A 17,740-nucleotide genomic window follows, 5' to 3' on the forward strand; every position below is an offset into this window, starting at 1 on the left:
TATGTATCTACCTCTTATCTCTCACCTAGATTTAGAATGGTAGATTTAGGAAACTAACTTTATATAGTTTCCTATATTTTCTGTCTCCGTTTTTTTATGCATAGTTCTCATAAATTCAGAAAATCCTTTTGGGCATGTATCTGTCAAGGGCTCAGCAGAATATAGAAGGCACACTCAAATTGGATAATTTGAGGAGGTCCCACTTAGAATGGAATAGACAGGTTTAGGGAAAATAACAGAGAATTGTACTGTACCCCAGGGATAGCAGGTGAGCCACCCAGACCTCAGGGGCAAGAAACCGGGTGGTTACCTAACCCAAGAGAAAGAGCTGTTTTGAGGGGGCTTTGTGATGGTGGCTGTAGCCTTTAGTAGAACAATATAGCCAACCCACAGCCCAGCAGGAGGGACACATGGGAATAAAATATCCAACCTCACCATCCCTCTGCCTTCAGATCTCCTGCTGGTGCCACCCATTGGCTGAACCCAACTGGAAACCAGAGGTAAAAGAGCACCTTGATGCAGTTCTTGTGGGTCAGCCTTGTGGAGCACAGAGCAGAGCAGAAGGGTGGAGGACAGACCTGGAAGGGGAAATGGAAGACACCCAGCACTGGCTTATTGTTCAGTGTTCTTAGTCTATCCCAGGTTTGATATCAGTGTCTATCAGGGGAAAAGTTTAGTTTGTTATCTCAGGAGATTTTTTTTGTAAAGTCTGTCCAGACTTGCAGATATGTTTCTTATCAAAAATTATTGAAGTTTACCAGGCCTTCTTTCACATTCCCTCACATTCTATGACATAGATTTTTAAAATCTTCTTTCTTATGGTAAATACATATATAACATAGAATTTACCATTTTTACGTGTACAGTTCTGTGGCATTAAGTACATTCACATTTTTGTGCAACCAATCACCACCATCCATCTTCAGAACTTTTCCATCGCCACAAACTGAAACTCTGTACCCATTTTCCTTCCCCTCATCCCCTGGTAACCACCTTTCTACTTTCTGTTTCTATGGGTTTTACTACTCTTGATACATCATATAAGTGAAATCACACAGTTTTTGTCTTTCTGTGACTTAGCATAATATGCTTAAGGTTCATCCATGTTGTGGTATGTATCAGAATGCCCTTCCTTTTTAAGGCTGAATAATATTCCATTGTATGTGTATGCCACATTTTGTTTACCTATTCATCTTTTGATGGACAGTTGGGTTGCATGATATACTTTTTTAAGTGTTATTTTTATTTCTGAGTATGTTTTCATTAATACATTCTCTCTCATGGCTGTAACTTTTACATGTCCAGTCTAATGTCTCACAAATCTGCAAGGTGAACAAGAGCAAGGGAGCTGAGACATGAAAGGTGGAGGTGGGCTTGAGCAAGAGAGAAGGGCATCATCTGGAAGCAGTAGAGAGTGGGGAGAGTTTAAATGTGTGGACAGACAGTGGAACCCACCATGGAAAAAAGAAACAGCATGTAAACAAAGAACAAGTTCTGGACAGAAAGTGCTTTATGGGAGCAGAGAGCATTTTGATTGGCTAGGACTGCACAAGGACTATTTATGAATAAGTGGGGTGAGAAACAATTTAAAAAATTTAAAGTTTGACCTGAAAAAAGTGTGCTTTGCCAAATAAATTTAGGAAAGCTGGATTAAAAAGTGGTTCTTGCCTGGATTGACTCAGTCTTTATTTTTTATGCCCCTCCAAGAGAGAAATATGGCTTAAAGCCTTTCCCAGGTTTATAATGACCATAGAGCTCTTGTATTTAGGTGCGATATGATTGGTGTCCTCAGAACATATTTTGGGGAAATGGTGGGGACTAAGCTAAGCTTCTTGGGGGCAGGAACTACAGCTTATCTCATAGCATCTTGAATGTTCCTTGGTACATCAGGGGAGCAAAAATGGATTAAGAGGTAGCTGCCAAGGTCTTCAGTCCATAGAAAGTGTTAAAATATCCTTGCGGCACGAAAAAAAAAATCACTGCAGATTTAAGAATCAGGGGACTTCCCTGGTGGTGCAGTGGTTAAGAATCTGCCTGCCGAACACTCTATGACATAAATCACAGCAAGATCCTTTCTGATCCACCTCCTAGAGAAATGGAAATAAAAACAAAAATAAACAAATGGGACCTAATGTAACTTAAAAGTTTTTGCATAGCAAAGGAAACCATAAACAAGACCAAAAGACAACCCTCAGAATGGGAGAAAATATTTGCAAATGAAGCAACTGACAAAGGATTCATCTCCAAAATTTACAAGCAGCTCATGCAGCTCAATATCAAAAAACAACCCAATCCAAAAATGGGCAGAAGACCTAAATAGACATTTCTCCAAAGAAGATATACAGATTGCCAACAAACACATGAAAGAATGCTCAACATCATTAATCATTAGAGAAATGCAAATCAAAACTGCAATGAGGTATCACCTCACACCAGTCAGAATGGCCATCATCAAAAAATCTACAAACAATAAATGCTGGAGAGGGTGTGGAGAAAACCACAAACTCTTGCACTGTTGGTGGGAATGTAAATTGGTACAGCCACTATGGAGAACAGTATGGAGGTTCCTTAAACAACTAAAAATAGAACTACCATACGACCCAGCAATCCCACTACTGGGCATATACCCTGAGAACACCGTAATTCAAAAAGAGTCATGTACCACAATGTTCATTGCAGCTCTATTTACAATAGCCAGGACATGGAAGCAACCTAAGTGTCCATCGACAGATGAATGGATAAAGAAGATGTGGCACATATATACAGTGGAATATTACTCAGCCATAAAAAGAAACAAAATTGAGTTATTTGTAGTGAGGTGGATGGACCTAGAGTCTGTCATACAGAGTGAAGTAAGTCAGAAAGAGAAAAACAAATACCGTATGCTAACACATATATGTGGAATCTAAAAAAAAAAAAAAAATGGTCATGAAGAACCTAGGGGCAGGACAGGAATAAAGACGCAGATATAGAGAATGGACTTGAGGATATGGGGAGGGGGAAGGGAAAGCTGGGACAAAGTGAGAGAGTGGCATGTGCATATATACACTACCAAATGTAAAACCGATAGCTAGTGGGAAGCAGCCGCATAGCACCGGGAGATCAGCTTGGTGCTTTCTGACCACCTAGAGGGGTGGGATAGGGAGGGTGGGAGGGAGGGAGAGGCAAGAGGGAAGAGATATGGGGATATATGTATATGTATAGCTGATTCACTTTGTTATAAAGCAGAAACTAACACACCATTGTAAAGCAATTATACTCCAATAAAGATGTTAAAAAAAAAAAAAAAAGAATCTTCCTGTCAATGCAGGGGACACGGATTCGATTCCTGGTCCGGGAAGACCCCACATGCTGCCGAGCAACTAAGCCCATGCGCCACAACTACTGAGCCTGCACTCTAGAGCCCGCGAGCCACAACTACTGAAGCCTGTGCGCCTAGAGCACACGCTCTGCAACAAGAGAAGCCACTGCAATGAGAAGCCCACACACCGCAATGAAGAGTAGCCCCTGCTTGCTGCAACTAGAGAAAGCCCGCGCGCGCAGCAACAAAGACCAAACGCAGCCAAAAAAAAAAAAAAAAAAAAAAACAGTTGTCTGCTCTCTTGATCTCTCCCTCATTGAAAGATAAGCCTGAGTATCTCCTTCTAAGATAGTCGTCAGGTTATCTGCAGGGTCTTATTTTGTCCTGTGTAGGGTGGATACCTTGGGATAGGAGTTGAGTTGCTTAGGACAATAGAGGAGAGTTTAAATGCTCCTGTCAGTCACCAACAGAATTAGAGAATAAATATTGAAAGAATATGGGGTTACAGGGTCATCAAATGATTAGTCTACCCAGCAGAGCCAAATTTTTAGCCTGCATGGGAATTTGATTGACTCTGTTTGGCTTGAATAATATTTGTTGAATATGTGAATGAATTATAGAGAGTAGGAAAACCTTGTAAATTCTTAGCAACTGTGTAATATGTAAAGATTGACAGTTTAAAAGATTAACCAGGTTCACTGACAGATGAGTGGGGAGAAAAGAATTGTATCTTTAGCCAAGAAGAGAGGAAAATGGTACTTCCCAAAAAGAAAACAGACAAACTATAAACAAATAATAAACTCTAGTTAAGACATATGCTGAAGTACTGGGGGAAATGTCTGTGCTTTATTTTGAAATGCATCAAAGATAAAATAAAAAATACTTGAAATGCATCAAAAAATAACATGGATTGATAAATGGATAGAGAGATGATATGTGATAAAGTGGCTGCAGCAACCTGTTAATGGTAGACTCTAGGTGGTGAGTGTAAATTCTTTCAACTTGGGGCTTCCTGGCGCAGTGGTTGAGAATCTGCCTGCCAATGCAGGGGACACGGGTTCGAGCCGTGGTCTGGGAAGATCCCACATGCCGCGGAGCGACTGGGCCCGTGAGCCACAATTGCTGAGCCTGCGCGTCTGGAGCCTGTGCTCCGCAACAAGAGAGGCCGCGATAGTGAGAGGCCTGCGCACCGCGATGAAGAGTGGCCCCCACTTGCTGCAACTAGAGAAAGCCCTTGCACAGAAACGAAGACCCAACACAGCCATAAATTAATTAATTAATTAATTAATTAGAAAAAAAATTAAAAAAAAATTCTTTCAACTTGGCTGTTTGAAGATTTTCATAATACAATATCGGAGAACTAAGGAGAAGAAAAAGGAAATCTAGAGATTTTGGAGGAAGAACCAGTGAGATTTAAGAGAAGTAACATTTATAGTAAAAAGAACATGGGCATTGGAGTCAAACAGACCTGAACTCTGGTTCTGGTTTAGCTCTTTGCCAGAGAGCTGAGCCTACTGTCTGTGGGCTGTAGAGGATGAAGAAGTGCAAGATTTTAATGTTTGATCTAAAAGATTTATATGACATTGTTACTCAAGCTGGAAGGTAAAACTGTGGAGAAGAGATGGTTACTTTAGTTTCAGGTAAGTGAAAGTAGAAATTTTGATATGAACAGTTCCATGTATTTTCCTAAAGTTCAATAAATCATTTGCTCACCGAAAATTACTCACTGAGCATTACTCCAGACCAGTGAACAAAACAGACAAACATCTCCTCCCTCATAGAGTTTTACGTCCTGTAAGGGTTTGAGGAATGAAGGATCTTTACACCTCAAATGCAGAGTGACTCTGCAAAGGTGGAAGGGCTGGCATTCACCAGCAAGAGAAGAAGCGTTTTCATAGCAAACTTTCTGATGTCCCAGACTTTATGCCATACAGACATTTATTTCCTCTGCTTTCTCTCAAGCCCATCTGCTTTCTGATTTCCAATGTAGTTCTTTTTACTTCCATCTGAAGTTGGTGGAACAGTTCATATATAAGCTAGTTATGATTGAGTTTCAAAATATATGTTCTGGGGTGTTTTTTTTGTTTGTTTTTTTCTTTCTTTTTTTTTGTTTGTTTTTTGTTTTGGCTGCACTGTGCGGCTTGCAGGATCTTAGTTCCCTGACCAGGGTTTGAACCCAGGTCACGGCAGTGAAATCACTGACTCCTAACCACTGGACTACCAGGGAATTCCCAGTCCCGGCTTCTAAAATGGCCCAGACAAAAACAATAATTGTTGCTTTTTATAGTGTATACAGAGGAGACAGATGAAATTCATGATATTTCACATAAAACAGAGGACATAAAGATCTCCTCTCTGGTCTCACCCACAAATCATGTAGTTTAGCCAGGCTCTGATTTCATCACCCTTCCAGGGTGTGTATTCCTCAGCGATTACGCGCTCCTTCCAATAGGGTAGGAGGTCAGTCAGTAAAATTATTTATTGAGCCAGACCCTCCTCTGCTTCTGAGTCATATTCTGGTAAAGCAGGAAGGTTCTCAGGGAGAAGCTTTAACTCTTTCAAGTAACAAAGGTTACTCCTCCATGTAACAAGGTAGGTCTCTAAGTTATCCTGTGGGGCGTATGCTAATTCTTTACTTGATACTTTAGATAATGAGGTATATATTTAGTCTGATAGTGAGATGGAATTTGAGAAAATATAGTAGTAGAAGGAAAATAATATCTACCTTGGCTCAACCTTGAGGAATTGTTTTAATAACTTATAGATGTCTAAGGGTTTTGAAAAATATTGTTTGTTTTAGGGAAAAAATATTTATGACACCACCCTTATGTGGAAATTTGACATCTGGTAACTTCAGCTGTCTGGAAGACAGCCAGAAAATAAGAAAGGGGCCTCAGAGCACATAAAAAATAACTGTTGAAGGACTCTAGCACTACCACATGTACTTTACCACTGCAGAAGAGTTTGTTAGCCTCTCATTTGGCACATGTTTACTTTTTATTTATCTGGAAACTTTAAATAATTTTGGTGGGGTGTGTGTGGTCCTCCCACCCCCCAGCAGATTATAAACAACAATCTAGAAAGAGGTAGAAAAGTTGACAGAGGAAATAAAGTGATAGCACAGGGAAAGCTGACATTAAAAGAGAAAGACCTAAAAGTTACATAGTACTGGTATTTTGTATTACAGCAGAGTACAGTAAGGTATGGTCTTAATAATGAACTTACTAAGTTCATGTTCAGTGTCTTTTCTTCTATTGAAGAAGGCAAGGGTGTATATAATGTGCCTATTTTAAAACATGGTCAGAGTTCACCACGTTTTGACGTGTTGAAATGGTAAATTCTGTAGTGTTTATATACTTGAAATATCACATTCTGGTGATGCTGTATTGGTGGCACAGATTTGATCTTGTAGCTGATTATGGGAATGATGTTTAGTAATAACTGCTAACATTTATTGAGCACCTAGGTGCTGGCTTAGGTCCTTTCACACTATTAACGTACTGGTTAAGGCTTTGGAGACAGGCAGATCTGGGTTCCTATTCCATGTCTGACTGACTTTGTGACCTGGACAGGTTATATAACCTCTCTGAGCTTGTATCCTCACTTGCAAAATGGGAACCAATTATATACAATAGTGTTGTTGTGAGAACTCAGTGAGGGAATTCATAGTACAATGCATGGCACATAGTAAGTGCTCAATAAATGTTAGGCATTAGTATAATTATTTTTATCATTATCATCATCCTCTTGATGATTATTATGAAAGTATGATTATCTCCATTTTTCTAAAAAAGGAAGCTGAAGCCCAAAGAGTTTAAGTAATATATCCAAGGTGAAAAAGCTAATAACTAGTGGAGCTGGGATTTGAACCTTGATTTCTCTGACTCAAGGAGCCTCGTACTTTGCATTCACATTATGCTGCCTCCTTGGTGTGAGATTTTAGTTCTATATTTTTTTTAATACTTAAAGAAAATATGAGGTGGGAGAGGATGTGGGGAATGGTACTAGCTACTTCTCTTCTCCATTGTGTACCCAAGTCATCTCATTATAGGAAAAAAAGTTTCAGTAACGCAAAGATAAGCTCTTTTTACTCAACAGTTCAAATTAAATATGTAATATGTGTGTTGCATGCGCCATTAAAATCTTATAGGCCCTTCACATTAACAGACTGAACAGTTTATTATGTGCCTAAATGTTTGTCCACATCATTCGTAGACTGTAAACTTAGAGCTATAACTATCCTTTTTTGTAATTAGGCACTTAGTGCTTTTTGATGTTGTTTATAGTTATATGTGAGATGAAAGTTAGAATCCTCATCTCTACTAACACCAAATGATACTTGAGGCAAATAAAGAAAAATAGGCTTGGGGCCTGGACACTCTGGAGATCTTCTGCCACTCCTTGCAAAAGACCCTGGAGAAGTGTAAGGTAATCATGGCTGAAGGTAATCATGGCTGATGGCATATACCCTCTATTTATTGCCTCCCTTTCTATTGCTTAACATATCCTTAGGCTCCCTTGACACAAAGTAACAGACACATTGTCTTATTACAGCACAGACACCATAAGATAGTATGTAAGTTTGGGCCGTAGGCGTCTTTGAACTGAAAACACATTCTTGATCTGGTATAGTGTACTAAAGCTCGTCTGGAGGCGCCATCTACATAGCCCTTTCTTGTTCTTTTTATGGATTTGTCTTTTTCAATGCATTTTAAATCTGGGCCACTGAGGTAGGGTCCTGCTGCTGTTCTTCAGGTCAAATTGTTTTTTTTTACAGGCACAGTCTCAGTAGTTAGAGGCCGGAATGCACTCAGTCTGAATCCTGGCCCTGCTGCTATAAGCTCTGTGATCTTGAACAAATTTTCTAACTTGCTGAGCCTCAGTACCCTCATCTTTAAGATAGCTGTGGGGAGGGACTACACCAAATTAAAAAGCTCTCAATCACTTCCCCCAGTGGTTGAGAGTCCACCTGCCAATGGGGGGGACACGGGTTCGAGCCCTGGTCCAGGAGGATCCCACATGCCGTGGAGCAACTAAGCCCATGCGCCACAACAACTGAGCCTGTGCTCTAGAGCCCGTGAGCCACAACTACTGAGCCTGTGCACCACAACTACTGAAGCCCGCACACCTAGAGCCCATGCTCTGCAACAAGAGAAGCCACTGCAATGAGAAGCCCGTGCACCACAGCAAAGAGGAGCCCCCACTCGCCGCAACTAGAGAAAGCCCGCACGCAGCAACAAGACCCAATGCAGCCAAAAATAAAATAAAATAAATAAAATAAATTTATATTAAAAAAAAGCTTTTGTACAGCAAAGGAAACTATCAACAAAACAAAAACGCCACGTACTGAATGGGAGAAGATATTTGCAAATGATATATCCAACTCAACATCAAAAAAACAAGCAACCCAATTAAAAAACAGGCAGAGGATCTAGACATTTTTCCAAAGAAGGCATACAGGTGGCCAACAGGCACATGAAGGAAATGCAAATAAAAACTACAGTGAGATGTCATCTCACACCTGTCGGATTGGCTGTTAAAGATAATAAATAAGTGTGGGTGAGGATGTGGAGAAAAGGGAAACCTTATGCAGTGTTGGTGGGAATGTAAATTGGTACAAACACTATGGAAAACAGTATGGAGTTTCCTCAAAAAATTAAAAATAGGACTACCGTATGATCCAGCAATTCCACTCTTGGGTATTTATCTGAAGAAAGCTAATTCAGAAAGGTATATGTATGCCTGTGTTCATTGCAGCATTATTTACAAAAGCTATGGAAGCAAGCTTAGTGCCCATTAATAGATGAATGGATGAAGAAGATGGAATGGAATATTCCATGCCAACGGAATATTATTCATAAAAAAAGAATGGAATCCTGTCATTTTCAATAACATGGATGGACCTAGAGGGTGTTCTGCTAAATGAATAAGTCAGAGAAAGACAAATACTGTATGATTTCACTTATATGTGGAATCTAAAAAACAAATGAACAAACATAAAACAAAAAAAGTCATAGATACAAAGAACAAACAGGTGGTTGCCAGAAGGGAGGGGGGTGAGGGAAGGAAAGAAATAGGTGAGAGAGTTTAAGAAGTAACCTCCAGTTGTAAAATAAACGAGTCACGGTATAGTGTGGGGAATATAGTTAATAACTAATATCTTTGTATGGTGACATATCATAACTAGACTTATCATGGTGATCATTTTGAAATGCATAGAAATATTGAATCGCTAAGTTGTGTAACAGAAAATGACAGTGTTGTAGGTCAACTATACTTCAAAAATAAACAAACAAACTCATGGAAAAAAAGATCAGATTTGTGGGTGGCAGAGGTGGGGCGGGCAGAGGGGCGGGGATTGGTCAAAGACAGTCAAAAGGTATAAACTCCCAGTTATAAGATAAATAAGTACTAGGGATGGCATGTACAGCACGATCAATATAATTAACACAGCTGTATGTTATGTATGAAAGTTGTTAAGAGAGTAAATCCTAAGAGCCATCCTCATAAGGAAAAATACATTTTTTTCTTTTTCTTTCATTTTGTATCTGTATGAGATGATGGACATTCACTAAACTTACTGTGATAATCGCTTCATGTTGTATGTAAGTCAAATCATTATGCTTTGTACCTTAAACTTATGCAGAGCTGTATGCCGATTATATCTCAATAAAACTTGAAGAAAAAATAAAATAAATAAAATACATGTGGAAATACAAAGGGAAAAAGATAAGCAAAAAAAAAGATAGTTATGGGGAATAGATGAAATGCCATGTTTAAAATCCCTACTTTTTAAATACAATATTTTAAGAGTACCCTCTTGCCTCGTACCTTAAAAATGTTAATTCCCATATTGCCTTCTTCAAGCCTATTGGAAAGTCTACATTTCCAAGTTACATGTTTTGTATTCCACATAGCTATAGGTCACTTTTTTTTTCAATTCCAGAATGACTTGGAGAATTAAATGAAACGTATGAGGAAATTATTGTTTTTAAAGAAATGAGACAGTATTTTGATTTTTTAAAAGCACAAACTTCTTATTTGCTTAGCTTTGACTTCATTATAAGTAGTCTTATATAAACTTTATATCTTAATAATAATTTATTATTAATAAGATACTTTATATCTTAATGATAATTCTCAAGATACCAATATATATTACAGTGTCTTAAATACTTATGCTTTCCCATTTCTTTCCACCTTTCTTTCCAGGTTATAAAAGATGGAGGCCGGCTCAGTGGTTCGAGCCATCTTTGACTTCTGCCCTAGCGTATCAGAAGAACTGCCGCTCTTTGTGGGAGATGTTATTGAGGTGTTGGCAGTGGTGGATGAATTTTGGCTTCTAGGAAAGAAAGAGGATGTGACAGGTAAGAGGTTCATAATTCCTCACGTACAAAATAGACCACAGACCCTCCCTTCTTTCCATATTAAAAATAAAGGTTTAATGGGAAGCCCAATAAATACACTTCAGATCCTTTTGTGTTTTCTGTGTGTGTTTACTGTGGTTTCTACCAGCAAGGAGAGAATATCTGTTATCACTGCGTCTCTCCTTACTGGTTCCTTTAAAAGGTTGACATGGTTAGGTACCAGCTGCCCTCCTAGATTCGTGGGTGTCCTAAATTTATTAAATCTGCCCTCTACCCTAGATGCAGTTAACTCCCACTTTCCATGCACCTGGTTTCCTTTTTTCTATTCTTGAAAACACGTTAGCACCAGTTTCTTTTATGAATTTGCCAAGGGAAGGCTGGAAGTTTTTCCCCCACACTATGCATCTATGTTAAATCCAATCTTTAACTTATATATATTTATGGAAGTCTGGGCTGGAGTATATCATACAGTCCTTAGAACAGACTCTTATTGATACTTAAGCCACATTTGGGAGATAATAGATTATTTCCCAGTAGAAGTGACATCTCAGGTGAGATAAAAATGGTGAGTAGGAGTTAGCAAGGCAAAGAGGATAGGCAGAGAGAATTGCTTATTCAGAGGCCCTGGAATGAGAGAGAAAGAACATGGAGGGACTGAGAAAGTTCAGTCTGGCATGAAGTGTGAATGGTTGAGCGGGGGGAGATGGCATGGGGAGATGAGCAGAAGCTAGATCATGGAGGACAGCGCATGCCATGGAAAGGAGTTATGGAAACAGGATACTGTAAATGTGCTTTAAGCACAATCAGATTTGTCTTTTAGAAAGCTCAGTGCTGCAGATTGAAGAATGATAGGAAAGGGCAAAACCAAAGGCAGGGAGGTGGGTTGGGAAGTGGTTGCAGTAACCAGGTGAGAGGTGTTGATGGCTTGGACCGGGGTGGTGAATCTGGAGATAAGTGGACAGATGCAAGAGATAGTTAGAAGGTGGAATCAACTAAACTTTACTGTGCTTTCCAACTGACAGGTCCTGTTTGTCTACTATTACCTGTTAAAACCCTGCCAATCTTCAGATTCAACTGTAGTCTTTTTCATAAAATTTTTCATTTTCTTCCTGACCCATTTCCTACCTTCTCTGAACTTCCATAGCAATTTGTGTACCTAGGATGTGACACTGGATTTCAAACTGAATTATTGTTTATGTCTGAATTAGATTTTATGTCTGAATCAAATTTTAAGATCTTTCAGAGCCAAGACTGTCTTACTCATTTTCCCCTCTGCAGTGTGCCTTTGATAGAGTGGCACCCAATAAATGCTCATTGAATTGAATTGCACTCTCTGTGTTCTGCATGCACCTAATTTTGTGCACTGCACGTTTTCTACAATATATTCTCCAGCGATGAGTACTCAGTGAGTTTTCAATTCAGGGTTTATAAATGGGCTCAGAAGAAAGTTTTTTGTCCTGGTACACAGACAGAAAAAAAGGAATTTTAATATTGGAAATGTTTGCTTTTATTTTCAGGACAGTTCCCCAGCAGTTTTGTGGAAGTTGTTACCATTCCCAGTCTAAAAGAGGGCGAGAGACTGTTTGTCTGTATCTGTGAATTTACATCCCTAGAATTGAACAGCCTTTCCCTCCATCGAGGTAAGTTGATCATCCAAGAGTAGACTGTTTAAAATAAGATTGGTGGAGTCAGTCCCTTTCGACAACTAGATCTTTTTTTTGAATTTTTATAAGTGACTAACCTCTAGAGAGTCTTCAATAATACCAAGATAGTGCTGACAATAATAATGCCTTATATTTGAGTAGCATTTCATAATTTCCACAGCATTTTTTCTCACAAATACATTCTCATTTCATTCTCAGCACAGACCTGGCAGGTAGCAAAGTGGGTATTATTAACTGCATTTTAAAAATAATGAAAATGACTTCCTCCACTTACCAAAAAAAAAAATAATAATAATAATGCGAATGAGATTCAAAGAATGTTACCTGCAGTTGAGAAGTTTTGGCCTCAGAATGTGAAGTTGCATCACCTGATTATTTGTAAGTCCAGTATTCTCTTTCTACTGCCCCAGGTTGTAGCTACACTTCAGACTACAGTTATCTTTTTTTCCCGTAAAAATTGATATGACTTTGCTAACAGCATACTGTTTATTAATGCATAATAGTAGAGCAGGAATTATGGTATGCAAATTAAGAGAGAGATGCAAAACAGCCCCATTGCTATTCAACTATTAGGTAATGTTATTAAAGTTCTCATCAGAACCAGTTTAAAAGGAAGTGGTTTAAAACGGATGGTCATAGCCATGTCTCAGTGATATTCCAAGTATTTCTCACTTCTTACACTCTGATAGACATATGAACGTCTAAAGAGTGACTAAACCGTTTCGGCACATGTACTTGATTAAGTCCATACATTTCTGCATAAGCACAGAAGCCAGTAGTGTTCCACAAACTGAAGCTTATGATCAGTGCAATTTTATGATAACTCACAACAGTCATCAAAATTGTATAATTTATTAGGTATGTTATTACTATTGTTACCTACTCTTTTGAGTATGGCACTAAAGGGATAGGCTTAATTTCTTAAACCGTGTACACATATGGGAGAGAGAGCGTGCAGAGGTGGGGAGAGAGACCTAGCAAAGTCCCTAACCCTTAGTCAGTGAGAAGAAAGGAATATTGGACTTTGACCTTAATCCTCAAAATCAGCTTTCAGAGTTTCTTGCCTTCACTTTACACTAAGCCTCTACCTCTGTTCTGTGTGCTTTTTTGCTAATCCGCGTTGGGAAGACAGACAGAAATAGATGAAGATGTTATAGTAGGGAGCCTCATATCTGTCCCTACTCACAGCTCTCCCAGAGGAGGGCTGAGTCCACGTCAGACCAGTCAGAGGGCGTGGAGAAAGGGCCAAAGCACAGTGGCTTCCACCAGAGCTGTGCAGAGGATGTGGGTGGCCTGGCATTGTTTTTTCCTGCACCTGGTTCCTGGAGCAAATACTGTGTATAACAATGTACTATGTGGGAATATACAGTATGTCTACAACATTTGAGGAATTTGAGGAAGTGGCTTCTGGAATTAGTTTTTTTGCTTCATAATATATCTTGCATAGTCAAGTCTTAGGTACTAAACAGATTTTCTGCTGAATGCCTCTCCTGGGAAGACTGGACTGATGTGTTCTGAACTTGATTTGAAGTTAAATTCCACCTCAGGAATCCCAGAGCCACCTGAGATTCTCAGGAAGACCCTGGTGTGGACCTTTCAGCCACAGGTCACCTCTACCAAGACTGACTCAAGGTCAGGCTGGGTCCTGGAGTCTGTAGATCTTATCTTGACTATCTTTTAACAAGTTAAGGCTGCAGAGCTGAAAAACATAAGCAGAGCTCAAAAGAAGAGGCTGCAGGGCAGGGGGGATACATAGGAAAAGAGAGAATAGAAAGAGATGTACTAATTATTAGTAGTTTTATCTTCTGTGATACTGTGCTGCCAGTAAACACATTGACTGTTCAGCTCTCTTTCCTTCTATGCTGTTCACATCTTTTAGCTCTGTATGTCTTCCGATTTGAACATAATAGCCTTTGAGGATGGGGAAAGTAGGTGTATCTACACAATTTGTCTTTTTCTGGGAAGTTTAGCTTGAGACACAGAAATGATTTTAATTCCTCTTGTTTTCTATATATATAACAGATATTTTACTAGTTAGAAACAAAATCACTAAAAAAATGAAAGTATTGTTTTATACTATATATAGTTTATGACTTGAATCTAGGCTTCCTGACTTTCAAGTCTACTGCTTGGAATGGCCCTTCTACTTCTTAGACTGAAAATGGCCCTTCTGCTTTTTCCATTAGATCAGTGTCTCCACTCATGAGTATATACATTCCTTTATCCCTGTCCTCTAGTACTATTAATCTAGTTCCCTGTTGTTTCTTTGCCTTTCCTTTGGTCCTTCAGTGTAGCAGTGAAGCTTCTTCTCTTCTGTGATTTAATATATGTCAGGAGGGATTTGGAAACCTTTAAGAGCATGTGGGATAATGTTTGAGATCTGTTTTGTTTTACCGTGCTGCCTTTAGTTGTTATTTACTTACCTTTCAGAAATATCAAGATTTATAAGAGAAAAAATTATATATTTTAACTATAAAATTATATTATTAAAATATATATATGTATTTAGGGCAGGCAATATAGTTTAGGGGATAAGAATTCTGATGGCCCTAGATTTAAATCCAACTTCACAAGTCAATAACTGTGGTTCTGTACTAATTACTTAAGTTCTCTTGGCCTCAGTTTCCTTGACTACAAATAATAATACCTACATCAGGGTAGTTGTGAGGATTAAATGAGGTTATACATGTAACGCATCTGGCAGAGGGTAAGCACTCAATAAAGATTAGCTATTTTATTATTCTCAACCTGGGATTCTTGGGGTTCATGGATGTGCTTCGGGGGACCTTGTTTCCTGATAATTATGTGAAGTTTTGTGTGTATGTACATTTTCCCTGGGAGATTCTATTTGGAATCCAGACCACCAGTGGTTCTTCCAGCAGGTGTCACCCTTTCTCCTTTTCCCAAAGCTTTCCATTTGTTTTGGTCTGTTCCCTGTATTTTGAGTTATATTTAAATTCAGAAACAAGTTTGTCTCTTAGATCAATGTAGGTGCTGTCCTAGAAGATAAAGAGGGGGAAAAAGAGAGAAAAACAAAACAAAACAACAAGGAAAAGACAGAGAAAGAGGAGAGAAAAAAAATTAGTGGGAGTGATGAAATATTTAATTGCCTGACACAACACAGAATGCTTATCCTTTGCCTATAAGCTCATGCTTCTAGGCCACCTCTCAACCCCCAGAAAAGACCAATGAAAATTAAATTGATAAATTTATTTACAAATAAATAGATAAATGATAATTATCAGTTAAAGCACTTGTGTCATAAATCTGTGGTGCCATGTGTGTGAGATATCAGGATTAAGGTTCTGATATGGCTCATGTGGAAACCCAGGTAAAGAGTGGTCGGTCTGCATAGAGTACAGAGTCCCTGGGCAGAAGATTTCAGTGAGGGACTTTATACCGCAGAGTCAAACTACTTATATTCAGATTCTAGGACATTCATTCTTTCTTATCATCTTATTCTTAATGCATTTCTCATTCGAATAAAAAAATCTAACCAGAAGAAACAAGCAGCGTGGTGGCTGGGATTAATCGTGCATAAGCAAAAGGCTCAGGCTGACCCTAAGAGTCACCCCACTTCCTATTTTTTTGTTCTCAAAATTTGGTCACTCTATTCCAGGAGTTCCTCATATTGTTGTTTTTGAAGTTTAGAAATTATCACTAAGCAGCCTGTATTCCTAAGGCATAGGAATGCAAAAAACTCAGTAACGGCTATAAAATAAAAGTGTTCACCAAAATTATCTCTAAAGTGCTTTTCAGGGCCTAAATTATGACTTAAAAAAAAAACCAAAACCTTTATTATGTAGAAATAATCAACAGAATGACAATCTGCCAGGTAATAAAGCTTATCAAAACAGTCACCCAGGGAGTTACCTGGTGGCCTAGTGGTTAGGATTCCAGGCTTTCATTGCCATGGATCGGGTTCAATCCCTGGTTGGGGAACTGAGATCCTGCAAGCCGCACAGCACGGCCAAAATAAAAACAAACAAAATTGTTTTCGGACTTCCCTGGCGGTCCAGTGGTTAAGAGTCTGTGCTTCCAGTGCAGGGGACATGGGTTTGATTCCTGGTCAGGGAACTAAGACGTGTGGCATGGCCAAAAGAAAAAAAAAGAAAGAAGGAAAGGAAAAAAACAGTCACCCAACTGAAAATAGGAAAACAAACCCTATTATAAGGGTTTCATGAAGATTTGGTAAAACAAGAAAATATTCTAATTCTGCAAGTTTAAAAAAGCCAGTTCAGGGACCTCCCTGGTGGCGCAGTGGTTAAGACTCCGCCTGCCAATGCAGGGGACAAGGGTTCGATCCCTGGTCCGGGAAGATCCCACATGCCGCGGACAACTAAGCCCGGGTGCCACAACTGCTGAGCCTGTACTCTGGAGCCCGCGAGCCACAGCTACCGAGCCTGCGCGCCTGGAGCCCGTGCTCCACAACAAGAGAAGCCACCGCAATGAGAAGCCCGCACACCGCAACGAAGAGTAGCCCCTGCTCGCCGCAACTAGAGAATGCCCGCATGCAGCAATGAAGACCCAATGCAGCTGAAAGGAAAGGAGGGAGGGAGGGAGGAAAGAAGGAAGGAAGGAAAGACAGTTCATTTCAAAGCCAGGAGAGTGGGAGTTTTGGCACGCTTTTATTCTTTTTTAATTAATTTATTTATTTTTGGCTACGTTGGGTCTTCGTTGCTGCACGCTGGCTTTCTCTAGTTTTGGCGAGCGGGGGCTACTCTTTGTTGTGGTACACGGGCTTCTCATTGCGGTGGCTTCTCTTGTTGCAGAGCACAGGCTCTAGGCGCACAGGCTTCAGTAGTTGTGGCACGTGGGGTCAGTAGTCGTGGCTCGTGGGCTCTAGAGCGTAGGGTCAGTAGTTGTGGCACACGGGCTTAGTTGCTCCGTGGCATGTGGGATCTTCCCCGACCAGGGCTCGAACCCGTGTCCCCTGCACTGGCAGGCAGATTCTTAACCACTGTGCCACCAGGGAAGCCCACGCTTTTATCCTTTTTTTTTGTTGTTGTTGTTGATTTGTATGTGTGTGTTTTATTATATATTAGTCTCTTAAATCAAACAGAAAACAAAAAGTGGAGCTACAAACCAAAGTTACAATAGTACTAGCTTTTCTCATCGCCCGTCTATCTACTTTTACCAGAGGTCTTTATTTCTTCATAAGGCTTTGAGTTACTGTCCAGGGTCCTTGATTCCAACCTGAAGAACTCCCTGTGGCAGGCAGGTCTGGTGGTTAAGAACTCTCTCAACTCTTGATTAACTGGGAATGTCTTGATTTCTCCCTCATTTTCAAAGGAAAGTTTTGCTAGATATAGGATTCTTGGTTGACGGTTTCTTTCCTTCAACACTTCAAGTACATTGAGCCATGCCATCTGGCCTCCGAGGCTCCTGATGAGAAATCTGCTCATGAC

General features: G+C 39.7%; 1 protein-coding gene across 4 annotated transcripts in view; it reads left to right on the forward strand.

The window, feature by feature from the left end:
- DNMBP (dynamin binding protein) overlaps window positions 1–17,740 on the forward strand; it is a 112,165-nt gene that overhangs the window by 22,925 nt on the left and 71,500 nt on the right. For all 4 annotated transcript variants that reach the window (XM_061207193.1, XM_061207283.1, XM_061207352.1 and 1 more), the window contains exons 2-3: window positions 10,514–10,668; window positions 12,186–12,308. In XM_061207193.1, coding sequence (XP_061063176.1) covers window positions 10,524–10,668; window positions 12,186–12,308 — 268 coding nt within the window. In that variant the 5' untranslated portion in view covers window positions 10,514–10,523. The remainder of the gene's footprint in view (window positions 1–10,513; window positions 10,669–12,185; window positions 12,309–17,740) is intronic.

This window comes from Eubalaena glacialis, chromosome 1 (genome assembly GCF_028564815.1).
Source record: "Eubalaena glacialis isolate mEubGla1 chromosome 1, mEubGla1.1.hap2.+ XY, whole genome shotgun sequence".
Taxonomy (NCBI): Eukaryota; Metazoa; Chordata; class Mammalia; order Artiodactyla; family Balaenidae; genus Eubalaena; species Eubalaena glacialis.